At 50.2% G+C, this 26,963-nt stretch overlaps 2 protein-coding genes and 1 pseudogene across 2 annotated transcripts in view; all 3 read right to left on the minus strand.

Moving 5' to 3' along the window:
- Positions 1-493: 493 nt before the first annotated feature.
- Positions 494-20,950, minus strand: Atp6v1b1 (ATPase H+ transporting V1 subunit B1). Its single transcript, XM_090336737.1, has 14 exons — positions 20,786-20,950; positions 14,211-14,266; positions 8,554-8,652; positions 8,263-8,356; positions 7,670-7,747; positions 6,660-6,799; positions 5,718-5,819; positions 5,058-5,155; positions 4,075-4,198; positions 3,729-3,879; positions 3,434-3,516; positions 1,784-1,888; positions 1,479-1,608; positions 494-1,337 (listed from the first exon to the last, which is right to left on the minus strand). Exons 1-14 carry the CDS (start codon positions 20,901-20,903, stop codon positions 1,174-1,176), a joined length of 1,542 nt encoding a protein of 513 aa, XP_090192863.1. The 5' UTR covers positions 20,904-20,950; the 3' UTR covers positions 494-1,173.
- Positions 10,067-10,423, minus strand: LOC150060603 (large ribosomal subunit protein eL30 pseudogene; annotated as a pseudogene).
- Positions 20,951-24,570: 3,620 nt separating the features above from the next.
- Positions 24,571-26,963, minus strand: part of Vax2 (ventral anterior homeobox 2) — a 22,542-nt gene continuing 20,149 nt past the window's right edge. Inside the window, exon 3 of the mRNA XM_090336130.1 lies at positions 24,571-25,205. Within this exon, the coding sequence (XP_090192256.1) occupies positions 24,765-25,205 (441 nt within the window). The 3' untranslated portion in view covers positions 24,571-24,764. The remainder of the gene's footprint in view (positions 25,206-26,963) is intronic.

A 26,963-nucleotide genomic window follows, 5' to 3' on the forward strand; every position in this document is an offset into this window, starting at 1 on the left:
CTAGCTCTTGCTCTACAAGCCATAGCCCCACTTCCAGCTTTTTTTTTTAGGGGGGGGGATAGACATAAAAAGTCTCAGGGACTTTCCTACCCTGCCTGGCTTCCAATGAAGTGTCTCAGTTCTTAGCTTCCTGAGTAGCTAGGATTACTGGCATGAACCATCAGTGTCTACCTCATCTATTTCTTTTTTTTTTAATTTCTTTTTTTTTCATATATTTTTACCTCATCTATTTCTTTTTTTCTTTTTTTTTTTTTTTTTTTTTTGCCAGTCCTGGGCTTGAGCTCAGGGCCTGAGCACTGTCCTTGGACTTTCTCAAGGCTAGAGCTCTACCACTTGAGCCTCAGTACCACTTCTGGCTTTTTTCTATGTATGTGGTACCAAGGAATCGAACCCGGGTCTTCATGCATGCTAGGCAAGCACTTTAACCACTAGGCCAAACTCCCGGCCCCCTCATCTATTTCTTAACCAGGGCATTTTTCTTTCCCTTCTGCACCCCCAGACCTCATGTCCCTTCCAGCCATTTCCCTGACATTTCTCTTCCTTCCGCTGTCCGCAGCAAATGAGTTTCATCCCCAGCATCTCTCTGGTAAAGTCAAACACATTCTTTGTGGACAGTTGTCCCTTCCACGGCCTGAGCTCAAGTTCCATCCAAATTTATCAAGAAATCAGGAGAATTCTGTCCCCTACTGTTAAGACATTACTGTAGCCTTTTAAGATATAAAGAGAAAATAGTTGAACCTGGTCCACCACCTGCACCTTCAACAATGATTTTTTTTTGCCAATCTTATTTTCCCCTAAGATAAAATTCTCCTCAGTATTTGGGGGATGGGTGCATCTTTTAAAATAAGTGTGCGCTGGGGGGTGTAGCGTAGGAATGGAGCACTTGAGTTCCATCTCCACCGCCTCCAAAAACAGAAAGAAAAAGAAAAAAAAAGTCCTGAACTCCCAAATAAAATAAAAATACGATGCCCCCGGCTAGGCGCCTTCAGGTTCTTTCTCGGTGTTGATGGGTGGGGCTGGGGCTGTCGCCAGGCCTTCAGGGGGCCGAGGAGGGGGCAGGGGGGGCTCCCAAGCGGTGCGTTGGGGCGCGTGCGGAGGCGGGGCGATGGTGGATGGGGAGCGGTGGGTGGCGGGGGGCGCCGGGTGGGGGCGCGGGCCCTCGCGGGACCCCGGCTAGAGCGCGGTGCCGGCTGCGGGGTCCGGCGGAGCCCCCTCGCGGGAGTAGAACTCCTCGATCACGCTCTGCGGGATGCGCTTCAGCATTTCCTTGGGGAAGATGCGCAGCAGCTTCCAACCCAGGTCCAGAGATTCGAACACGGAGCGGTTCTCGTAGGGACCTGGGGGCCACAGGGGAAAGTCATGGCTGGGCAGGCCGGGGCGTCGGCGGAGGGCGGGGCGGGGCGTCGGCGGAGGGCGGGGCAGGGCGTCGGCGGAGGGCGGGGCGTCGGCGGAGGGCGGGGCGGGGACTCGCAGCTCACCCTGGTTGATGAAGTTCCTCTCGAACTTCTGCAGGAATTCCAGGTAGAGCAGGTCCTCGGAGGTGAGCGCCTCCTCCCCAACCACCGCCTTCATGGCCTGCACGTCCTTCCCGATGGCGTAGCAGGCGTACTGGAGGGACGGCGGGGACAGAGGGGCGCGGTGGGGCCGGCGGAGGGGCTGGCCGGGAAGCCCGCTGCCCCCGCCCCCACCGCCGCGCAGCCTCTGCTGTGGAACTCCTTTGAGAGGAGGGGTTTCGCTCAGCTTCGGGAAAGGGATCACCCTCCAACCCCGACCCTCCCCTCACCAACTGGTTAGAGACGTCCCCGTGGTCCTTTCGCGTCATGCCCTCCCCAATGGCGGACTTCATCAGCCTCGACAGGGACGGGAGCACGTTGATGGGGGGGTAGATCTAGGGCAGAAGAGGAGCTTGGCGCACAGCAGGCCCCCACGCCCTGCTTTCCCGCCTGCCATCCCCACCCTCGCCCAGTGCCTAGTCCTGGGGAGACTCCTAGAAGAATCTGGAGAGAGGTGAGGGACCCCATCGCACCCTTCTTTGTTTCCCACAGGCTCTAGGGCTTGGAATCTCCACACGTAGCCTTAGACAGGACTGTAGATGGGGACGACATGAGTGAAAGACTATTTCAAAACATTTGATTATGTGGACAAACCAAATTGATGCTTAATAGCGGTAAAAGAATCTGCTGGTCAGGAGGAAAGCGATCGCTTTATTTTCTGGCACTACTGAGGGGTTCAAGTCAGGGTTTTATATATTTGCTAGGCAAGCACTCTACCACTTGACCCACACACTAGCCTTTTTTGCTTTAATTTTCCAGATACTGTCTCTTGATTTTCTTCTGGTTAGCTGTAGATAGAGATTCTCTTAATCTTACCATGCATCCCAGTGGCTAGGATTACAAATGTGAATCACCATGTTTGGTATGTTCTTTGAAATAGGGTCTTGCTAACTTTCTTTTTCCCCAGAATGTCCTCAATCTGCAGTCTTCCAAAATCCTCTTCCCACTTTTTCCTCCTGTACTCAAAATGCAGTCTTCCTATTTCCTTTTCTTGTATAACTGGGATTAGAGGTCTGAGCCTCTGCAATTTGCCTTTAGTCTTTTTAGACGTGTGTGTGTGTGTGTGTGTCCTGGGGTTTGAACTCAAGGCCTAAGTGCTATCCCTGAACTTTCTTTTTTTTTTTTTTTTTTTTTTTAGCCAGTCGTGGGCTTGGGCTCAGGGCCTGAGCACTGTCCTTGGGCTTTCTCAAGGCTAGAGCTCTACCACTTGAGCCTCAGCAACACTTCAGTCTTTTTTCTATATATGTGGTACTGAGGAATCAAACTCATGTCTTCATGCATGATAGGCAAGCACTCTACCACTAGGCCAAACTCCGGAACCCTCCCTGAACTCTTGTACATAAAGCTAGCACTCTAGTGTTTGAGCCACAGCTCCATGTCCAGCTTTCCTACCTGGCTGGCTTTGAACCTTGATCCTCATATCTTGGCCTCCTAAATAGCTAGGATTACAGGTGTGAGCCACTTGCACCTGGCATGGGATAGATACTTTCTAGCCCTTTGGTCCTTTATTCACAATTTACTTGTGTTACCCATTGGTTTCTGCTCACCAAAGCAAATAATTGGAAAGGGAAGAGATAGGTTGTTGTTTAGTAACCTACTAATTAGCAACAGATGCTTCTTATCTGCTAATTTATTTTCTTTTCCACAATGTATTGGTGTCCATGATGTTATCATTCCCCTGTCATCAAAGAAAATCCCTAGGCCCAGAGAGGCGGGATTCTTTTCTCAGGGTCCCATGACCAGGTGGGTTGGACTCTATCCAGCTGTAACCAGCCTTCCCAGGTGCATAGTGGCCCACCTCATTGGTGCACAAGGATGTAGACACTTATTCTTCACTGTCTTTGGAGAGGAGAACAGAAGTGGGAGGGAGGAAGCCGTACCTGCCGGTTATGTAACTGTCTGTCCACGTAGATCTGTCCCTCGGTGATGAAGCCTGTCAAGTCTGGGATGGGGTGGGTGATATCTACAATAAAAGGCACTGGTCTTACTGGGGATGGGCCAGGTCTCCACCTACTCAGGGTCACTAGGATTTTAGCCCTCTGGTGAGAATGACAGGCAGAGGGGGAGAAGTAGGGTGGAAAAGGAGCAGCCTCTCATTCCCTCTCCCTCCCCTCTCTCACATCCTGGTGAGTAAAGGAAGGGGGCTCTGAGGCTGGGGGGCTGCAGGAAGGTTACCATCATTGGGCATGGTGAGGATGGGGATCTGTGTGATGGATCCGCCCCGGCCCTCCACGCGGCCTGCTCGCTCATAGATGGTGGCCAGGTCTGTATACATGTATCCCGGGAAGCCTCTGCGGCCTGGCACCTCCTCTCTGGCAGCTGAGACCTGCAATACCCACAGCATTGAGAGTAAGACAGGAGGTACAAGGTGGAGGCTAGGAAGGGTGGGAAGGAGTGGAGAGTGGAGGGGTGGAGAGGAACTGCAGTGCCCTGCAGGTGAGCTCTCTTCTTCTTCAAGATGACCCCCTGGATTGTGAAGCCAAGAAGACAGCAACGGACCCGACAGCCTCAGCCAGCTCACCTCCCGCAAGGCCTCTGCGTAAGAGCTCATGTCTGTCAAGATGACCAGTACATGCTTCTCACATTGGTAGGCGAGGAATTCGGCAGTGGTTAGTGCCAGGCGTGGGGTGATGATCCGCTCAATCCTGGAGGTGAGGCATGGCCAGGGTTTAGAGATCTGGGAGGTGTAGGCCTGGGGCGGATACATAGGCCCAAGGAGAGTACAAGGTGAACTGGGAAGCTGGTTTGTGTACAACAGCAGAAGATGAGTCTCCAGCCCCAGCTCAGTTCCAGAATTATCTCATGATGGGAACAGCTCGTTGGGTGGGGTGGGGGAAGGTAAAGGACTCTCATGTATCACCTCATGAGTGGTATGGGGCACAAACACCTGCTCTAGCTCCCTCTTACCCCAGGGCACCCTGAGTTTGGATCCCTCTTTGATTTCTCCCTGCTCTAGGGCACACTCCATGCATCCTTTCCACCTGAAGCACTTGTAAGCACCATTCTTTGGACTTAGGAACTTTCAGTCCATGGGATTGCTTACGTTTTTGGTTCCCATCCTTAGTAGGAACCAAATCTTGGCCTCTACAGTTGTTAGTTTTTTTTTTTAAAGCAACCTCAATAGTTTATTGGAGTTAATTAATTTTCCACCTGATCCCCAGATTTTAAACTCCTACTGTGTTTTCAGAGCACCAATCTCTCTAAGATAAAAGCCCAGTGGTGACTTTCTGGGAGTGGCCCTTGGATGATGGCCCCTGCCTTAGAACAGTGGTTAGGTTGTGGGAGAAACAGAGGGTCACTCTGGCTCCCTGAGTCTCTCATGGGCTATCCCTAGCCATTCCCAGGCCTCACCTCCTCCCCTTCCCCCATCTGTACAACCACAAGCTTTTCTCCTAGGTCTGGCTTATGGTTGTGGTACAGGGTACCCTGAACCTTTGGACTTTGAGTCTTGGAAGGAGACAGGGCTTGCTCCCCGAGGGCAGTCTGGGTATGGGGAAGGCTCACGTGGGATCATTGGCCAAGTTCAGAAAGAGACAGACGTTTCCCATGGTTCCATTCTGCTCAAAGTCTGACTTGAAGAACCTGGCTGTCTCCATGTTCACCTGCACACACAGCAGAGAGGGTTGGAGGCAGAGTCCTGTGGCCTGAGAACAAGGCCTGGCCCCTCCCAGCCCTCTTCAAAGCCTGTGGACTGACTGGCTAACAGTTGTTGGGACTAATGGTCACTGGGTGACTCTGGGGCTTGATGGGTCATCAGGTCCTTTAGACAAGGTTATACTTTTTCATCTTGATTTCTACACAGTGTCATCACTGTCCCTGTTTTGACCAGCTACTGTCCTGACAACTTGCTGTCTTCCCCTGGGGCCTTCTCGGAGCCCCTTCCTACAGCTGTCTTATCTCCCTAGGATCCATGGTTTCCTTCTTCAGACTGTCCTGGGCCTTATCATATAGCCATCATGGCCTTTGGAATGACTTGTGTAACCAAACTGCTTTGGTCATGTTCTCAGCTCTGTCACCAGACTCGCTTGGAGTCTGATGGATTATCACTTGGAAGCAGGACTGTGTCTCCCCCATCTGATCTGGTGGTGCCAGGGGCACCTGGGAGAGACAGGCCTGCCTGTTCACAGCTTCTGGTTTATGTGCTGGTCCTCCCAACCTCCTTACCCCCATAGCTGCAAAGACAATGGCAAAGTTGTCCTCATGATAATCCAGCACAGCCTTCGATTTCTTCACCAGCCCAGCCTGGCGGCAGATCTGGGCAGCAATCTATGGCAGAATGGGTTGGGAGAGAGCAGAGCCCAGAGCACCACAGAACACCAGTGAGAATGGACTGAAATCTCCAGTGTATCCCCCACCCCCAGCCCTGTAGTGTACAAGTTCAGAGAGATAAAGGGACTTCCCTGGGCCCTACAACTTTCTCAGGGTGGGGGTGGCCTGTTCTGTGGGTGCTAAAGATCTGAGGATTCCCATCAGTAGGAGCAGGACAGAGGAATGACTGGTCCCCAAGAACAGATTCCCCAGTATGGTTTCAAGCAACTTGGCTCAGGGCAGTTGAGCCTTTCAGATCTGTTCCATTCAGACCTGCTGTGATTCTGTGTGCACAGTTGCTGCAGGCCTGCAGCGGCATCGCTGAAAGACCTCATATACCAAACCAGGATATGGGTATGCATGTGTGGAAGGGTGGAGGCATTTAGGCCTCTGGTCACAAAGACCATTTTGAGTGTGAGCTGGGGCACACTCAGGAGTGATGGGGAAGGAGTGACTGGAAACCTCCATACATCAGCTGCTCTAAGAAGCTCTTGTTCCTGCCTGGAGGTGGCAGTAGAGTGGGCATGAGGACCAACAGGGAGAGACTGCAGCAGACCGAGCGGGGCACTCAGTTGGGCCACTTGAGGCAGTTGGAAGTTCTGCTCTGGGGTAGTGACACTTGCTGTATGTCAGGTTTCATGTAGTCCTGAAGCCCTGAACTTACAGAGATGTCTGCTAGTCTGGATGCTGGTGACTCCCACTTCCTGTTCTCAACAGAAAGCCAGATTGTTGGCTCAGCAGTCTGGACCTTGGCTTGTCCCTGCCCCTTGGTTCTGCATGCCAGTGCTACAAGCTCACCTCATTGTGAGGGAGCCCTGCTGCCGAGAAGATGGGGATCTTCTGACCACGTGCAATGCTGTTCATGACATCGATGGGAGAGAGTCCTGTCTGAATCATCTCCTCTGGGTAGATGCGGTCATGGGGGTTAATGGGCTGGCCTGAAAGACAGCAACCATGGATGCTCAGGGGTTCTAGCCCTTCTCTTCCCTCCCCTCCCAAGCCCCATCTCCAGAGCACTTTCTGCCATGACAGAACTGTGTTCTAATTGCACTCCCTTAGGCATGTGATTATCGCCATATGAAGTGAAGCTCCCCAATGAGGCATTCTTTCTTACTGGTTTAAGTTTAAACTGTGACAGGACCAGTGCCACCTTGGACAGTGCTGCTATAGGGCTTGGAAGCTGGTGCTGGGAACTCAGGCTGAAGACTCCTTGGGCTAAGACAGTGTTCTTCACAACTCATGCCTTTGTGAGGGGTTCAGCGGACCCCAGAGTGACTCACAGTCCATCTCTCTGAGCGTATGTGTACTCTGCCATCAACTTTCTGCATGGCTTTGGGCAAGCCATGGGCATCCATAGGGCTCCATCAGTCCCTCCATAGACCGAGAGGCTGCAGTTGGAGGATTCAGGAAGAGCTTCATGATAATGTCTTAGAGCTTGGGCAGGGCTTTTGCTGCTGTTGTAAACTGTGTCAGCCTAGCTCTCATGAAGGCACAGGAACTAAAGATAGGAGAGGGATGGCTTGGGGCAAATGCAGATCCCTATGCAATGAGGTAACATTTTACAGGAGTGAGACATGGCATGCTGAGGGAAGTGTTCAGCTTCAGTGGTAGATTTGGAGACAGAGTGGCCTTGCTTCTTGGGTATACTATATCTGTGTATTTGTTTGATTAGTCAGCCCTAAGGCCAGCATTCCCTCGTCATTCTAACTTGTGCTCCCAAGGGCAGAATGACAGAGATGACTTGGTGGTGGGATGGGAAGTGCTGGAGACTTAGTCCTATAATCCATCCAGAGCCTCCCCTCACTCACCATTGATGTCCAGAAATTCCTCTGCCATGACCACTGGCCCTTTGTCAATGGGTTTGCCAGAACCATTGAAAACTCGACCTGAGAATGAGAAGGGGTGTAGGAATATGCTCGGGGCCAGCCCTGAGTTTCTCACAGGTCTTACCCCCTGCACCACTCACCAACAACCTCCTATTGTGTCCTCCACCTCCTCAGTGTCTGTCCCAGGAAGATGACTGTAGGAATGGTCACCCTGGGAGTTCTCATGTCTCTCATAGAGACTTCTATGGGCAAGGCCTTGGCCTGAGACTTTGCTCCTAGGTGGGAGGATTTTAGGGCTGGAAAGAGGGAATTGTCAGCCTAGGCAGATCTTGAAAGAAATTTGGGGGTATGCTGGCTTAGCATAGTTCAGCCTAACCTCAAATAAAGTACCTGCTGTACCTGTAGTTTATTGAACTCACTTTCCTTGTTGAACACTTGCTATACAGTAAGCTCTGAGCTGAGGTTGGGAACGGAAGAGAGAAGATGAGGCCACCTCAGATCAGACAGGCATGTAAACAAGCAATGCAATGTGGTGTGTGAAGGGCCGAGCGGGCCCTACCTAGCCCGTCCCTCACCCAGCATGTCTTCTGACACTGGAGTCCGTAGAATGTCCCCTGTGAATTCGCAAGTTGTCTTCTGGGCATCAATCCCAGAGGTCCCTTCAAATACCTAAGGAGTAAGATACAGTTACTCTGATAAGGGGCTAGTTAGTGATTAGATCCCCACCCCAGGCATTCTTTGTGCCCAAGTTTGGGCAAGCCAACAGGGAAGTAGGTCATTTCTTGCCACTGGCACTAAAAGAATGTGGTCTTTTTGTAAACTCATTCATTTATTCACTCAGCCAACAGCTCCATGACACCACATACCTGAACAATGGCTTTGGTCCCAGCCACCTCAAGCACTTGGCCACTCCTCTGAGTCCCATCAGGAAGGGTGAAATTCACAATCTCAGCATACTGGGCAAACTGGCAGGGGAAGAGAGCAGCTCAGAGTGGTAATGAGGTCAGAAGCAATGCCCAAGCGACTTCCTCCATTCTTTCTTGACCCAGTTTCAAGCTACTGTCTGTGCTCTGGTGCCTAGACACTTGTGGGAATGAGCATGAAGGGCTGGGAAGGGGGCATTTGGATTCTGCTTGGGAGGGAGTATAATTAGGAGCAAGGTATTTGGAGTGAAAGACCAGGTTAGAATGTGGGCATTTTCACTTAGCTGTGTGGCCTTGTGGGAATTGCTTAGTGACTTCAGCAACTCATTGAGTTTTTAAGCCATTAACTCATGAAGCTTAGTTTTCTCATCTTTAAATGAGGGTAATAATAATAAGATCTACTTCACAGGCTGCTGTAGTCAGAAAGTGAGATAGTGTAGATAAATCTGTTAACTTGACACCTTGTTAAACCTTAATATAGAATGGCTATTGTGGGCATCCAGATCTCCTGGAAGGCCCAGTGCTTCTATGGATGAACAGGAAGTACACTGACAATGTGCTTGAATTCCAAGAGAAAGTCTTCCTGCTTTCAGATACCTCTATATCGAGACTTTCCCCTGGCATGAGGCTGGGATTGGTTCCTTTGTAATGAATCAAGAATTTGGGGGTGGGGAAGAAAAACAACACAATTAATATCCAGAATATACAAAGTGGTCTCCTCATTTATCATCTCACTGCAGGTGAATGTGGCCTATTTAGGAGGAAAATGTCTGGATTACATAGGTTAGAGTGAGCTCAAAAGAAATCAGACAATGGGTTCAATAAAATAAGTAGTGGGGTGAGACCAAGTGGGAATCTTTGCATGGGTAGAAACGAGGGTTGTGTGTTCCCCAAAGGGGAAAGGCAGAGCAAATGAAAGTTTTCATTTTGACATTATTGGGGTTTAAACTCAGGGACTTGTCCTGGAAAGTGCTCTACCACTTGAGTCATGCCCGCAACCTGGAATAGGCTTTATGTAGTCTATAGGAAGAACTACCTGGCATGGAAGGTGCAGTATCTGTTTTGTTTTGTTTTACTAGTTCTGGGCTTGAGTTCACTATCCTTAGACTTTCTCAAGGCTAGAGCTTTACCACTTGAGCCTCAGCACCACTTCCGGTTTTTTCTATGTATGTGGTACCAAGGAATCAAACCTGGGTCTTTGTGCATGCTAGGCAAGCACTCTACTACTAGGCCAAACTCCTGGCCTGGAAGGTGCAGTATCTAGAATCCTATAGAAAGATAATTTCAAGCTGTATATGTGCATATGTATGTGTGTGTGTGTGTGTGTGTGTGTGAAAGATTGTTCATGGTTAGACATAGTAGTGAGTGCAGGAGTACAATTCCTGTGGCAATAGTGGGCTTTTTTTGTTGTTTTGTTTTTTAAATCAGCTCTGGCAAGGTTTATTAAATAAAAATTATGCACAGTTTACTTTTCTCCAGTTTGTTCTGGCATGCTCCTAATGATATCAGAATCTCCTGGATCAATGATAGCCAGTGTGCACACGCTGTAGTATTTCCCCCATGCTGTGTCCACTTCAATACTATCGCCACTGTCCTGATGGACACCAGTTTTGGCCAACATAGCATAGTACTCTATTTCAGATTTCCTCAAGGCTGGGCAGTGTTGGTGAGAAAGACCAATTTCCCTTTGCCCTGTCTGATCATCTTCAGAGTCTGCTTGTACCCCAGCACATACTTTCCACTTTTCACAACAAGTTAAGAGTCTAGAGTTGATCAACTCCAGAGACTTTTTCGTCTTCTTGGCTACCATCATCTTCCTGCCTTAGGCACGGGAGGGTTCTCAATCGAAAGCAGCTGACAAGATGGCCGGGTGGAGAGAAAAAGGGCAATAGTGGACTTATAGACCAAAAAGTCCCATTACCCAGGCATAGGTGGAGCAAGCTGGATCCTATCAGCTCTTGATGTTGGCTACTCTTCTAGATTTCAGGGCAAGGAGATGATTCTATGCACCAATCCCCTCTGATGGAGGAGATTACTGACTCCTCTGTCAATAAGGACACAGTCAAGGGAGCCCCCTGGGTCCTTGTGGAGGATAAGGAATTTGTGGGCAAACCTGCCAAGACTGGTACAAGAGACCTGAGGTGACCAACGCCCTGGCTGCCTACACACAGGACCGTGTGGGAACACTCTTTAGTTTCCCTTCCAGGTGGATGCACCATCTCTTAAAAGCAACCTCAGATATTTGGGATCAAATCTGGTGGATAAGATGGGTTCTTGTTCCAAGTTTCAATAAGGACCAGTTTGAATGAGAAACACAGGAGGTGGAAGAGTGTCTATCAGTGGTTCTCGAAGTGTGGTCTACAGACCAGGGGCAGCAACACCTGAGGACTTGTTCCTTTTGGGCTCTACCCCAGCCATGCTGCATCAGAGCTTCGGGTGGAGCCAGGTCTGCCTACGAACAAGCCCTTCCCTGAATTCTGATAGGCATTTAGGTTTGAGAACTGATGCTTTAATGAAGTCTCTCCAGCCTACCACAAGCAGTTACTTGCCTGACCCCCACCTCTCTCTTTCTTTGTAATTTGTGTGTGAGCTTGAGAGGCTATGAGCCTATAAGGAGGTGTTAGCACGAGTGTTTGTATGAATGTGTGGGCTTCTGAAAATGTGTGCAAGAATGAGCACGTATGTGTGCTTTTGTGTGCTCAAGGCTGGGATGTGACTGCCTTACGACCTAAGAGGGTCAGTCCTATGCGTTTTAGAGTCACACCTCCTAGAAGTCAAATGATCCTGTAAAATCTCTTCTAAAAACGTTAGTGTGCATGTGATTCAAGAGCCTTAGTCTCTTGACTAAGAACTTTTGATCGACAATTTTTTTTCCTCTAACATGACTTAATTTTCCATTTAAAAGGAATGAATTACTGTGTGATTCCATGTGGACAGAAGGTGGCGCTGGAGAGTTAGAATTGTGACAGTCTGCTGAAGACCTCTGGAATAGGGAGAATGGGTGGGCAGTGGAGAGGGGTGCAGAAGAGGTTAGAGGTTCCTAACACATAGGAATGATAATATCTGAGGAGGTGGGATTATTACCTACTCTAATTTGATCATTTTGAATTTTAAATATGTGTTGGATTATAATACCATGCTCCACAAATAAGTTCATATTGTATATATCAATTTTTAAAAGCTGTATGTTTTATCTCATGTAAGAATGAAATTGGCAGGGAGCTGGCAGCTTGCACCTATAACAGAAGGTTGAAATACAGACAGAGGATCAAAGTTTAAATTCACCTCAGGCAGAAAAGTCCAAGAGACTCCATCTCCAAAATTAGTTAAAAAAAAACAAAAACAAAAACAGAATGGTAGGCATGGCTTAACTGGTAGAGTACCAGCTAAGCAAGCAAGCAATATAAACAAGAATGAGGTCTCTGAATTCAAATGCCAGAACCAGCAAAAAAAAAACCCACTTTTTGTCTTTTATAATAGTAATGATTAATTACAATCATTATTATAACAGTTTGGATCTAAAAACAAAATTGTGTTCCTTGTCACAATTTAAATAATAAAAATATTTTAAATAAAAACAAAACTCTGATTCTTCAGGGCTGGGTGTGGACCTACATTCCTATAATCCCTGCTACTGGGGAGACACAGGGAGGAGAATGGAGAGGTTAGAGAAGGATAGAGGTAGGAGGATAGAGAGAGATAGAGATCTGAGGCTGAACCCAGGCAAAGAGCTTATCTGGGGAGAAAAGACAAAAAAGACCCTATCTGGGGATAAAACAGGCTTAAGAAATGTCTTTGCCTAGCAAATGTGATGGTGAGAGAGCCCCATTACCAAACTCTTTGCCTCTAGTGTGCCCTCAAATTATTACTCCACTATAGTTCCTTCTAGGACATCTCTTACACTAGTTGGCCAAACAGTAGTGTCCATCTCAATTGGGAATCTGTGTTTAAGCAATAAGTGGGACTGATTTTTGTAAATGTAGTTCACCTGGGTACATTTCACTATGATCTCTATCAAGACAAGCTAATATCCATCCATCCATCCATCTCAAGTCATTCACCCTTCCTTTAAACTAATGTGTACTTTGTACCTACTACTATGACTTAGATGGTCATTAAAAACCTGGTATTTTGGGTCCTAGAAATAAGGGTTAAATAAAATGCAGTGCCCAACAAGAGGGCATGGTGGGGGAAGCAGGCAGGAGACTTGTGACAAGCACATGATCCAGAGCCTGGAGTGTTTATAGTCAGTAAGGCCACAGAAAGGGGAGGGTAAGGAGGCTGATGCCCAGGAGGCTGGGTGAGGCATCTGGAGAAGGGGAGTGCTCCGCCCCAAGGATATGTCAGAGATAGAGTAGGTTAGGGTAGCCCTGGAGGCAGAGGGAAAGTTGAGTGCCAAGGCCTAGAGGCATCATGAGGCAGCTCTAGGCAGAGACTAGTGGGTTACTAAATGGAAAGGGAGAGTGGAGGCCATGAGAGGAGCCCAGCAAGAAAGGACTGGAGGGGGAAAAAAGTCCCAAGAGCAGTGGTCTGAATGCTGCAGGTGGAGAGAGGGTGAAAGGGCAGCAGACTGAGGCTGGCAGTCCAATGCCATGACACGTAGTGGTGAGGCAGATGGAGCTGATAAGACCTAGGCTCTGGCAGAGTAGGCTTCAGGATGAAAGGTCAAGGTTGCACCCATGTTTCTAGTTTGCTCAGCTGGGGATGAGAGGGGAGGCCTGGATTTTGGAACCGATTGACTAAGGAAGAAAATAGTGTGCTCACAATCTTTGATCTCTGCGAGGCTCCAAATTACTTCAAAATCCCCAAATTACTGCTGGTGTCTGCCAGCCTCTGCAGTTCCTTGAGGGAAAAGAACTAGTCCCATCCCATAGGGAAGGCCCTGACTTCCCACTCAAGGGCTGGCTCTGACACTGAGATGGGCCAAGGCAGCAGGCTCCTGAGAAGTAGACCAGCTGCAGTCTCTTCCTCCTAGTGAGAGTTCAGCCATTGAGGAAGTCAGAAGCAGTTACACCAGGTTGGCTAACCCATTGGGGTAAAGCAAGCTTCTCAAGACCTGGAGCTTATTGATCTCCCATGGGGGAGATGTGTGTGTGTGTGTGTGTGTGTGTGTGTGTGTGTGTGTGTGTGTGTGTGTGTGTGTGTATGCGCGTGAGCACGCATGCACGTGCATATGCCTATCCTGGGGTTTGAACTCAGGGACTGAGTGCTGTCCCTGAGTGTTTGTACTCAAGACTAGTGCTCTACCACTTGAGCCACACCTCAACCTCTGACTTCTTGATGGTTAATTATAAATAAGAGCTTCAGACTTTCTACCTGGGCTGGCTTTGAACCACAATTCTCAAATCTCAGTCTCTTGAATAGGATTATAGGCATGAGCTGCCAGGACCCAGCTGTTTGTGGTTTTTACAGTCCCTCTCCATTCACAGAAGCGGAAGTGGAACCTGGTTACAGGTTACACAGCATGGGCTGTGTGACTGGGGCCAGAAAGACATGCTCTGGGGGCTACTCAAGGGAAGGGCAGTTAGGAGAGCTCCTGTGGGAGGCAGGGAGTCTTAGACTTCAGCCTTGGCACTGGGAAAGTGGCACAGGAGTCTTACCTTGACCTGGTCCAGTACCACCAGAGGCCCATTGACACTGCACACTGTCCGGTAGGCTGTGGATTGGAAAGGTAATGAGGGTCTCATCTATTACACACACACAAACCATATCTGTCTCCAGAGCACATACACACACACACACACACACACGCGTGCGCGCGCGCGCACACACACACACACACCCCAGAGGAGAGAGAGGGAAAGAGAAAGAGAAGCATCTTCTGCTTTCCCCCCTCTACCCACCCCTACCTCCTCCCTAGTTTGGGCCATCAGGGTCATTAGCTGTGACAGGGCCAGCCACCATTGCTGTAAGGGTCATGCCCCTGCCTGCAGGGCTCCTGCTGCCTCTGGACACCTGCAGGAGGCTGGGGGAGGATGGGCAAGGGCAGAGGCCTCCCCAGCCCACCTCCCAGGCCCTTCCCCTCTCATGTGGTTTCCCCTTTGGCCTCAGGACAGCTCCCCACCCCCATCACACCCCCTCCTCCCATCTCCTCTCTGACTCATATTTCCTAAAAGCATGTCAGTCCCAGAGGTGGCCAAGAAGAGCTCTCCTCTGCTCCTCTCTAGATCCTCCTTCCACCCTGCATCCACCAAGCACCATAGGGGATGAGATACATAAACAGGTCCTCTGTGGTCACTGCCAGGCCCTGGTCAGGCACTTGTGGGGAGGCTCCCAGAATCCCTGGCTCACTGGGATTTCCCAGCAAGGACAAGGAAAGGGAGGGAGTGAAAAGGAAGGAGGAAGAAATGTCCGTAGATCCAGTACCTAGAGAGATGTACACATCAGAAATGAGCCCAGCTTACAATGCAGGATTTGCTGAGATATCAAGAAACATTGCTCTGTGAGACACAACTGTGGGTTGGCAGCCAAGAAGCCTAGCTTTGGTTCTGCCAGGGACCAGTTGAGAGAACTGGCATGGTCTCTTGCCTGTAGCATTGGGATCTCCTAGTCTTTTGTAACTTACCAATGACATAAGTGTGACAATTGAACTTACTCAGGGGAGCTGGGCAAGTAGTGTGAGGGAGCTGGGTCCTTCCACAAATGCCACACCACAGAAGAAAAGGAAAGGAAATGAGCCTGGTCTAGGGTCAGTTTATGATAGAGATGGAGCTGGCTCTCCATCTTGGCTTCCCATGAACTGGCTCAATAGCTTTCTTATTCTTGTGCTTTTGAGCATACCTAGCCCCAAGCCACTCTGTCCAGACAGGAACTCACAACCTCCCCGGCCAGGGCCTCTGTGGCCCAACCCCTTACTTTTGTCTGATCTAAGCTCCTTTCAGGGTGTGGACCATAAAGCCAGACTAGGAAAGGTGATCCCTGCCAGAGCTTTGTGAGGACTATTTGCAAAATTCATGGCCCAAGAAGAGCCCTGGGAGACCAGCCCTGCCTGGGCATCTACCTACAGACCCAGCACTCACAGCCTCCCCATCTCCTTCTGATTCCCAGGAAGGTGGGGGGCCCCCACCTTGTCTTAGGCACATCTCTCCCTTTTGTCAAAGCTTTCCCCAGTCTTTCCTACAAGCCACATTCCACAGCCCTCATCTCCCCAAATCTCTCAGCTCCATTTCTTCCCCAGTGTTGGCTGATCTCTAACAATTCTTTTTGCTTCCCTACCTCCTACCCTAGCCTCAGCCCCTTACAGGCTTGGCTTCCCACTATTGGCAGCCAATGGATTCATTCAAGGTGACCCTGACATTCCACTTGAAGCTGGGTGCATTTTTCTCTTCTGGGGAAGCCTCTTGCCTCGGGCTCCATGTGAGACAGCCCCAACATAACTCTGTAACATCCCACAGTTTCTTTTTTTCTCACTTTCCTTTCCTTCCTGGGATCTGCTCTCTTTTTTTCCTCCTCCACCCTTCCTGTCTTCAAGTACTTTGCTCAAATCTATTGGATGAAATAAAGTGATAAATCAAATATGGAGCTTTCAATCTAAAAAAAAAAAAAAGAATAGAGAAAATAGCAGAAGGTGCTAAGAAGAAAAAGAACAGGAAGGGTGAGAGATGGGCCCAGGACAAGACTGGGTGCTCCAGAAAGGACAAGAAGAAAGGCCTTTTTAGAGTGCCCTGCTTCAGGAGAGTTCTCCAGACAGGCCCAGAGAGTTGGCAAAAGGGCCCAGGAAACACAGAGAACAGCTCAAAGTTGAAAAGAACCCGCCTGATCCACTGGGGAAACAGGCTATGACACACATAGTCTGCTTCAGTGATGGGAGACATTGCTGGAAGGTCTGCTATGGAGCTTGCTGCTGTACCTGCCTCTCAGAACATAGCTGGCAAATGGCAGGTACTCAGGAAGCACTTGTTGGGTGACTTATGGAAGGCATTAGCTGATTCCCTCTGCTCATTTCCCTAAATCCCATCAGAACCCGTGCTCCAGTCTTTCTGGCCTGCAAACCAAATGAGGGACCTTTGGCCACCCGGAGGAGCCACACTCCTACTTCTTGCCCATTCTGTGACAAAGTGGTGGAAGAGATGAGAAAGCACACATAATACCAGGGGAGGTGGCAGGCAGTGACAGACCTCCAATGAGACAGTTGCTGACAGATATTGGGTGTCCCCAGACCCCGAGGCGGGGGCGGGAATCACCAGGCTCCTGCCAACATGATATTTTGATCAAATTGTCTGGATTTTGAAGATTCTGCAGGTGAGCCTGGCAGAGACAGGACTAGAAGCAGGGTCAGGAAGTGGATTATGTCACCAGGGGATGGGCACAGGTGCAGAAGCGACCTGCCTGTTGGAAAGCATCACAAAGAGCTGGTATCTTGCTGGCCTCATAGAGAAAATTCTAGCCAAAGGAGAAAAAAGAAGAAATGGAGGAGGAAAGCAGTGAACCTGAGTAAAAAGACCAGGGGTGGGTGGGCCAAAGTGAGGGCATGTGGAAGGGGCCCTAGGAAATCAGTTGCAATTTCACCACCTCTGGAGACAGGTCTTTCAACTTTCCCTCTTCACTGACCACCGCACCTCTAATTCCCAGCCTCTGTCATTTGAAATCCCAATTCACCCAGCTGTCCAGCCAGTCTCCGAAGGTAGGGAGTTGATGCTGAAGGATATGGGATTAGAGGATTCATGCCCTTTCCTCATGGGGAGGAGGCTCCTCCAGGAGCCCAAGGGCTGCTGCCCGGTGCTCATGGCCAGGCCAGGCCAAATGGGAGTCAGGGTGGGAGGTCAATGCCTCCACCAGCCCAGACCACACAGTGGACAGCATGACGTCCTCTTCTGTGAGCTGCCTTCCCCAGCTTCAGCTGCCCAGTACCCAGCTGTAGGGAAGATTCAGAGTGGCCAGAAGAGGCCACTGCTCCACAGCCTGGAGCCTTCATTGCAGAATCTCCTCTCGGGCTTATTTCTGCTCAGCACTGGACTGTCCACACACTTTAAGGCCTCATCCCAGCCTCTTTTCCCTATCCTCTCTCCCAAGACCCCTCAGCTCCTGTTCCTTAGAGGAACAGGAGCATGAGAACAGACCCAGTCAGCTAACTGACACATTATTTATGACATTATTTATCAAACCTAGCTGGATACACATAGAGCAATTAGATGTAAAACTCTGTGCCTCTGATTGTGTCCATTGCATGGAGAGGCCAACTGAGGCTTAGAAATTTGGCTGATTCTTCCTGTGGTACACCATAATTCAGGACAGCATCTTGTGGTATTAAGGGACTATGGTCACTGCCCAGCCCCCAGGATGTCACCCTTGACCCTAGAGAGGGAAGGGAGGGTGTAGAGCTGTCGGCAGAGAGTTGGGCAAATGACCTAAGGGGCACTCCCTCAATGGGCTTTCTTCAGACTTAGCAGACACTCCTCCCAGCTGCTCTGCCCACCCCCTTTCCATTGTCCTAACTGACACTTTGGGTTGTGCTCTGGGCTGCTGGCTGGCAGAGCCCTCCCTACCCCCACCTCCCAGCCGCCTTCCCTGTCAAAGACCCAGCAGGGCTCCTGCAAGGCCCACTAATTAGTGCTGGCCCAGCCACACCTGCAGCGTCTGAGAGCAGGAGCCCCTGCGTGAGGCCAGGGTGGGGGTGAGCTGGGGGCAGCAGGTCCTCGACCTCCTCTCAGCTGGAAGGATTAAGGGAAGGAGGGCAGGCACTGGAAGCTGGGGGGTCTTAGAATCAGCCCACGATTTTGCTGATGGGGCCTGTCCTGTAACTTCCAGTGAGTGTAGGGAACTGGCAAGACAGCAAGGCCAGTGGCATGGTACCCAGCCCCTAGAAAATCTGCTTTGCAATCAGGCTGCCAGCTTGTCCTTCAGAACCTTTGCTCAGATTGGGTTTTCTCATCTTCCCCAGTCCAGCAACCCTTGCTCCAGCTCTCAAATGAAGCTCCAAGCCACCTCCCCAGTGGGGTCAGTCCCCTGGGGGAACCTCATGGACACAAAGAAGACCCTTCTTTTCCAGGATAAATATTTGTTGAGCCATCCCCCAGTTGAATTCTATTGTGCTCCTCCTTTCTGAACACTCCTCTCTCTCAGCTGCTGGGTTCTTCCAGCCTCTGTTAAGATAAGCCCACCTTCTCTGGGAGTTCTCAGGCTGCTCAGGGTTCACTTCCACCCGAGGTAGCCTGGGGCCTTGCGTCTTCCAGCAGCACTCTTACTGGGTTCAGTCTCTAGATTTCTCAGCCTGGGGCAATGTTTAGACTCCCAGGATGGCAAGAGATACAAGGTGAGAAGTCAGAAAGGGAGAGCAGCCTCCTTTTATCCTAAGGAGGTTAAAGTAGTTCTTGGGGGCCTCCTGACTCAACCTGGTTCCATACCTATCCCACAGTTACCTGATTTGGATGGAGAAGTTACCTGGGGAAACCAAGGGTAGGTATCCCCAAGAGTGTAGGGATACTAAGCAAGGGCACAGGAGGGGTTAGAGTGTGAAGCCTGGCCCCTGACCTCTTTGCCCTGGGTTAGCTGTGGAGTGCTCTCATTGGCCTGGATGGGGACCACATGGAAGCATCACTTGAAGCCTGAGTTCCAGCTGGGCTCAGAATCCAGGCTGTTGACTGTAAATAGGGAACAGAAGGGGAGGAACTGGCTGGAGGCTGTTCCTGGCCAGAGCTCTCTGCCTGGAGGAAGAGGTGGGCCAGTGAGGTGGTGCAGGCTGGATCCCAGCTAGGCTACATTCCAGAAGGAAGGCAGAATCTGTGTGTAGGTCCAGATCACTGTCCCTCCCTTGCTAGGCCTCTTTCCTGTGGGATAGCTGGCCTGAGGGGTCAGTTACCACAGGCCTCCCAGCTCCCATGCCAGGCTTGAGCTTGGGTACACCAGGGTCCCCCACCCCATCACCACTGATTACTGGGACTTGATGACCCCAGCATATTCTAGGTGGGTGGGGGTAGGGGTCCAGACTTCCCTGCTCCTACAGAATAGGGCCTGTGGTGTTGGTTTGCTTAAGAAACCCACCCAACCTCTTCTCCCCCCTTTCTCATTTTTCTCTACTGGAATTTGCTCTACCCTCCTGTGCCTGTCTCCATTTTAGCAGGGGCTGTACACCCATGTCTCTTCTTCCCTCTGCTTGGGCCAGCTTGCTGGGTGCTTTGTGTCCCGCCCCCCAGTGTTCTCCCCACCTCTATGGGAGGTAGGGAGGAGGGGTGGCTGTGTCAGGTCCACCCCCAAACCCTATTAGGAGCCTCTGGCTCTGCTTAGCTAGGTCTGGTCAGGCTGGTTTACTCCAGTGAACTGGGCCATCAGAATTTACCAGGCCAGAGAGTGACCTTGGACAAGGAGACACAGGGGGGTACTCCCCCTCCATTTAGTCTTCTAGACTTCGTTGTGAGACTGTGTTCTCTGCCCCAAACACCTGGCCTTGGGCCACCCCTGCAGAACAGGCACAGAAGCAGCACACAGGTGTGGATATACATGTGTCCACACATTACATATAGGTGTTCCCACACTTTACATTCCCTCCTATCCCAGGACATATACACTGCTTAGCCATGCAATATTGTCTGACCACTAGCTCAGATGGACTCCCCTTGAAGAACACACACACACACACACACACACACACACACACACACACACACACACACACACCCTGGACATACTCCCCTTCACCCTGCATATACACTCATGTACACACTACCACATGCTTCCTCTCCCCAAGTGCAGGTACATGTACCTGTACCCATTGCTGCCCACAGACATTCTCCTTGTCCACACACACAGTGGGCAGCCATTGGCACACAAGGCACCAACTTTGTTATGCCGAGAATGCTCATATAGTCTACACTGTCCCACACAGCACCACATTTGATCAGATTTCCTGGTGCTACGTGTCCTGATGTATATTCCTTTCTCTGTGTCTCTCTCTGTCTCTGTTTCTGTCTGTCTGTCTGTCTCTCTCTCTCACACACACACAAGCATGCATGTACACACAGGGAGAAACACACACTCATGTATATTCAGAGCATGCGCACGTATGTGTAGCACTACACTCTGTGTAGGTTCATTGGAGCTTTCCCTGGGACAGCCTAGGCTGAGACCTCCATCCTTCCCCTTGCTAGGATGGCTACTGTCAGGCAGTCCCAGAGCCCCCTGATCTCCCCAGGTCTCCTTTTTTTTTCCCCCAAGCTCAAGGCCGGCGTTCAGTACTCACTGATACGGGGATGGGTGATGTAGTTGCGAGTGACTGCTTGCATATTCTCTCGGGCTGAGCCCAGGTCGCAGCTACTGCCGGGGAGGCCCCCAGGCCGGCTGTCTACCTTCAAGGCCATGGCGTGAGGTGGTCCAGGACTCGGTGCCCAGTGTCTGAGCAAGCTAGTGATGGTAATAAGACTCCAGGCCAGCTGGAGCTGGAGCAGACTGCCCAGCCCCTGAGCCTGTGGCCACCCCTCCTCTTTCTTCCTTCTCCTCCCTTTCCCCCTGCTCTCCTCCCCTAGGTTGACTGTAAACAGGGAAGCCCAGGGCTGTGTGCCAGCTCTAAAGCTTCCTCTACACACAGGCTGGGCAGGCAGGAGGTAGCAGGCCACTAGGCAGCTGAAGGCTGACAAAGGAGAAGAGCAGAGGGGAAATGTAACTTTTTGTTGTTGTAGTTGGTTGTGGGGCTTGAACTCTAGGCCTGGGCGCTATCCCTGAGCTCTTCAGCTCAAGGCTACCACCCTACCCTTTAAGCCACAGTGCCACTTCCAGTTTTCTAGTGGTTAATTGGAGATAAGATTCTTGGATTTTAGTGCCTGGGCTGGCTTTAAACCGCGATCCTCAGACCTCAGCTTCATGAGTAGCAGGATTACAAGTGTGTGCCACTGTGCCCGACTTGGAAATACATCATTCTAACCTCTATGCATGGCTGCTCTGCAGCCCACAACTCCCTCCAGCTCCTCCCCTTTTTCTCCTCAGTGTCCTTCCAACCTGTCCTTCTTTTGCACCTCTTTGCCTCCTTGCCTGCCAATACCTAGGTATTCTTTTTTTTCTTTTCTTTCTTTCTTTCTTTTTTTTTTTTTTTGTGGGTCATGGGGCTTGAACTCAGCCTGGGAGCTGTCCTTGAGCTTGTCAGCTCAAGGTCACCGTCCTACCTCTGGGTCTGGGTACTGTCCCAGAGCTCTTCAGCTCAAGGCTATCACCCTACCCTTAAGCCAAGCCCCACTTTCCAGTTTTCTAGAGGTTAACTGGAGATAAGAGTCTCGGGTCTTTTTGTGTCCAGGCTGGCTTTGAACCTTGGTATTCAGATCTCAGCTTCCTGTGTGGCTAGGATTAGAGGCGTGAGCCACCATGCCCAGCTACCTGGGTATTCTTTATTCCATCATCTCTCTCCATCATCTATGGAGCATCCTCTAGTCAACTTCTGTGTCACTATCATCTCCTGCAGGAAGTTTTCCCTGGATCCTCCTCAAGCCTCAATTTACCAAGTGCCTGGTCATGTACCTGGTCTCCCTAGCACACAGGTGGCTGCACTGGGCTGTGAACCCCTCCTCCTCCCCTCCCAGGTGAAACCTGTGTGTCTCTCCCACCAGCCTAGATCTCCTTAAGCCTCTGTGCCTTGTATTAGTGAGAACTTTCTGAGAAACAGGTCTACTTTCTCTATGCGGACCCTCACAGTGAAAGTTTCTAGTGAATGCTAAGATGGTTGGACCAATGCCACAATCTCCCTGTGCCTTGAGACTCCTACATTGAGACCCCTGCATTTCTAAGCACCTCCCCAAACTTTCCCACTTGAGTAGCGAGAAGGGTGCATCACCATGATGGGGGATCACCATTCCCTAGAAGTCCATTCTGAGTGACTCAGATGGGGCAGCCAGTCTATACCCAAATGACAGCTGTGTGTTTCCAGAGCCCATGGGAACTGTCAGTGGCCGTGCTTGGCTTTCCCACCACGCAATCCCAGTCCCACCTGGATTCCCAGCTGAGGGCTCATTCTAGGTCTTGGATTTTGGTCCAAGAAGTCTCCTGTTGATGACTGAGAATGTTGGCTCAGTCTGTAATCCTAGCTCCTCAGAAAGCAAAGATGGGGAAGGTTGGGGGTTGAGGCCAGGCTGGGTGAAGAGCGAGAGCGAGCGAGAGAGAGAGAGAGAGAGAGAGAGAGAGAGAGAGAGAGAGAGAGAGGGAGAGAGAGAGAGAGACCCTATTCAGATGTGGCTTAAGAGGTGAAGTACCTAGCAAGGTCTGTCTCCCTATTTGATATGTTCTTTATAGAGTTGTAGCCACTGGGAGAAATTGAGTGAAGGGTCTCTTCCTTTGCCTTATCTTTGCAACTTCCTGTACAGCTACACAATAAAAATTAAATGAAAGTGCCTTGAACAAAAAAAGGTTTTTGGGGTACTGGTGTGGCAGCGTTGGTAATATGCAAACACTGGAGCCTTTTCAGATGTCTTCTCTCCCACTCTGGAATCCGCTCTCATCCTGCATTGTCCACACTCTTGAAGTATTTTTAAATTGCTTTGTGCTGGTACTGGGGTTTGAACTCAGGTTCTGGGCCCAGTGACCCTTAGCTTAGTGACCCTTATTGACCCTTAGTTTGCTAAAAAATGAAGCTCTACTACCTGAACTACACTGGAAGAGTCTCACAGACTTTTCTGCCGGGGCTCACTCCAAATTGAGATCCTCAGACCTCAGCTTCCTGAGGATTACAGGTATAAGCTACTAGTGCCTCCCTGTTTCTTTTTCTTTTTCATTTTTTTTCCAGTTCTGGGGCTTGAACTCAGGGCCTGGGCACTGCACCTGAGCTTATTTTGTGCAAGGTTAGCATTTTACCACTTGAGTCACAGTGGCACTTCTGGCTTTTTCTGCTTGTGTGGTACTGAGGAATGAGGAATGGAACCCAGGGTTTCATTCATGCTAGGCACTCTACCATTAAGCCACTTTTTTTTTTTTTTGATCATTCATGGGGCTTGAGCACTGTCAGGGACTGGGCACTGTCCCTGAGCTTTTCTACTCAAGACTAGGGCTCTACCACTTTGAGTCACAGAGCCACTTCTAGATTTCTGGTGGTAAATTGGAGATAAAAGTCTCATAGGCTTTCCTGCCCTGGCTGACTTTTAACTGTGATCCTCAGAGCTCAGCCCCTGAGTAGCTAGGATTACAGCACTTGGCAAGCTCCTCTTCTCTCTTTTCCTTTCCTTTCCTTTCCTTTCCTTTCCTTTCCTTTCCTTTCCTTTCCTTTCCTTTCCTTTCTTTTCCTTTCCTTTCCCTTCCCTTCCCTTTCCCTTCTCTTCCTTTCCTTCCCTCCCCTTTCTTCCTTCCCCTTCCTTCCTTCCTTCCATCCTCCCTCCCTCCCTCCCTCCCTCCCTCCCTCCCTCCCTCCCTCCCTTCCTTCCTTCCTTCCTTCCTTCCTTCCTTCCTTCCTTCCTTCCTTCCTTCCTTTCTATTTGCCTTGGGCTTGAGCTCAGGGCTAGAACACTATTCCTAAGCTCTTTTGCTCAAGACTAGCACTCTGTCACTTTCTGCCACAGCTCCACTTTTGGTTTTCTGGTGTTTTATTGGAGATAAGAGATTAACAGACTTTCCTTCCTGGGCTAGTTTTAAACAGCAATGCTCAGATCTGTCTTCTTTGTATTTAGGATTACAGGCATGAGCCACCAATATCCAATATATTTTTAAGTTTTTGAAAGAAAACTTTGTCTAGGGTAAGGGTTAACCAAAGATGGCTATGTTACATTGAGTGTTGGGGGTGGGGTGGGAGGAGAGGTGCTGAGGTGCATACTCCATTGGGAGTGGATTCCCATCATGAGTATCTCACCCAACTTGAATCCCAGATTTCTGCTCCCCACCCCCTACCGCATCTGAGTTCCTTGACTTGGCAGTGAGGGTAGAAATTGAACGAAGTTAGATGGTGCTATGGGGACTGGTTCCCTTGTTTTCATAATTTTCCTTTATTTCAGTGAGAGACGCCTATGCACACTGCACACACACTGCACACACACACACACACACACACACACACACACACACGCACGCACTCTGCGGGACCAAGGCCATTTGGTCGAGTCTCTGAGCTGGAGGCAGGCAAGGAGGGCATGTGGCTTGCCATCCCTCCTCTTCAGGGCCTGCTCAGTGCAGTTGGCTGGGACTGGGAGTCTGGGCAGTGCTGTGCTGGGGACCGGAGTGTCACATACACATACAGACATACACATGTGGGAGTCTTAAGTGTTAGCTTTCTTGCTGCTGCATCCAGGGCTACCTCCTTTGTGGTCTAGTTTGCTGTAGGGCTCAAAGGCAGAGGATCCCAGTTCATAGCCAGCAGGCAGGTCCAGCAGTGGGGATGTGGCAAAACAGATGGTTGGCAGAGGGGGTAGCAGTGGAGGGGATCCTGAGGCAGAGGGCAGTGGGTTGAGGCGAGGGGACGAGTTCCTGGGGTCACCTAAGGAGGTGGTCCTGTGGACAGCAGGCAAGCCGGGCAGGCCAGGGGTCAGTGCCAGGAGGCTGGGGGCCCTGGGAACCGAGAGCAGCCGGCCCTGCTCCAGAAGCCGCAGAATGTTGGATGTGGCGAAGGCCTCGGAGGCAGAAGATGACGCCCGCTTTTCTAGGTCTCTGCTCTGATCTTTCTTCTGTTTGGTGCGTCGGTTCTGGAACCAGACCTTCACCTTGGGATGTCAGGAGGCCAGAGGGGAACAGGCAGAGTGGACAGGCAGGGACAGATGGAGAAAGAAGTGGATGGGTGAGGAGGAGAAAGAAGATTGTCATTAAGGTCTTCTCAGCCTGCTCAGCGAAACTAAGTAGGGACTCCCAGCCCCAGATCTCGGACAGAAGTGGATTCTGTTCTAGGATGGAGAATCAGACTGGCATACACGGTGGGTGTAATGTGTGAGCTCAACTTCCCTTCTTGACCCACATACTCTCTGCTCTTGCCACGTTTCTGGCCTTAGCCATCATTTATGTGCAGACAAGTCCCAGTTTCACCTGGGACTCGGGTCTTTACGCTGAAGTCTGTGTCAAGCATCCCAGCCCATGGTAGACATCAGGCCATGGGGTCTTCGAAAGGCATAGAGTCCATAAGCACACGGCAGCCAGAGGGAAGCCTGGAAAGGCTCTCCTCATACCCCCTACACGTGGTGGCCATTTCCCTCCACCCAGCCCTCTCCCTACTGTAGTGCAGGCCCTCCACCAGGTCCTGGTCCACTCCATCTCCACAGCCACCCATAAAAGATTCCTGAAGAGCTTACACCTGAATACACATGTCAATCACCTAGTCAGAAAGGGGGATCGCTGGGATCCAGGCTCTAGCAGTTTCTACAGCTCAGCAGGTGATTCCAAGATGAGAAAAACAGTGTTCTGAAGGTCTGCGTTTCAGGTGCCATCTCTAACCCCTGCAGGGGCAAGAGGCCAAGTGGGAGCCCTGGCTCTGGCATACAATAGGTACCTGAGCTCATTCATACTCTGCTAACTGCATCCATTCATTCCCCACCCGCCCCCTCCCCCAAACTGGAGATTCTTGGACTTGGGTTTGGGGGGATTTTTGCTTTTGTTCATTTATTCATTTATTCCTTTCTAAACATGTATGGTCTTTTTTTGGAGGGGGGAGGTGGGGTTGGTTGTAGGGCTTGAACTCAGGGCCTGGGCACTGTCCCTGAACAATTTTGCTCAAAGCTAGTGTTCTGCCACTTTCAGCCACAGCACCACTTCCAGTTTTTAAGATTCATTGTCTTCATGGGGACTTTTCTGCCCAGGCTGGCTGTGAACAGTGATCTTCAGATCTCATCCTCCTTAGTAGCTAGGATTACAGGCATGAACCACCGGTGCTGGGTAAGTACAATTTTTATGCAATGTATAAAACAATACATATGGAGTATAAAGTAAATCAGTGATAAGCATAAAAATATGGAAGGTATTAATGTGTTAGTAGTATAAAACTGGAGGTCATTTTGAAACAAGAAAATATCCAGTGAAACCCTGAGTCTTTGTTGGACGACCAAGTGGCTCTGATTTCTGGGCTTGGCAGATAGGTATTAGATGTTGGCTGGGCTTTCCAGTTGGAGTAACATACAATACACTGGCTCCTATTCAGAGATTTACAGTGTAAATCTTACATAAGAGGCTGTGCAATTTCCCCAGGACCTGGGGAAGTGGATAGTGGACTAGAAGATGGGTGCAGGTTCTTGGAGGGCATCATTCCTGGGCTTTGACAAGTCATTACTTCAGAGGAGGACAGAGTAGGTCTCTGAGACCCTTGGCCAGGCTGGTTGTTGATGGTGTGGGATGGGCCACACTTGTTCTGAGGAGCTCTCACATCAATCCCAAAGGCCATGCTGAAAACTGAACTAGTGAGGCTATATGATCCCCCTGGGAGGGAGCCTGGGAAGAGAGGCTCCAAGGAAGGGTTAGCTAAGGCTTATACATGCTAT

The sequence above is a fragment of the Megascapheus bottae genome, chromosome 7, assembly GCF_031878675.1.
Source record: "Megascapheus bottae isolate mThoBot1 chromosome 7, mThoBot2.hap1, whole genome shotgun sequence".
Taxonomy (NCBI): Eukaryota; Metazoa; Chordata; class Mammalia; order Rodentia; family Geomyidae; genus Megascapheus; species Megascapheus bottae.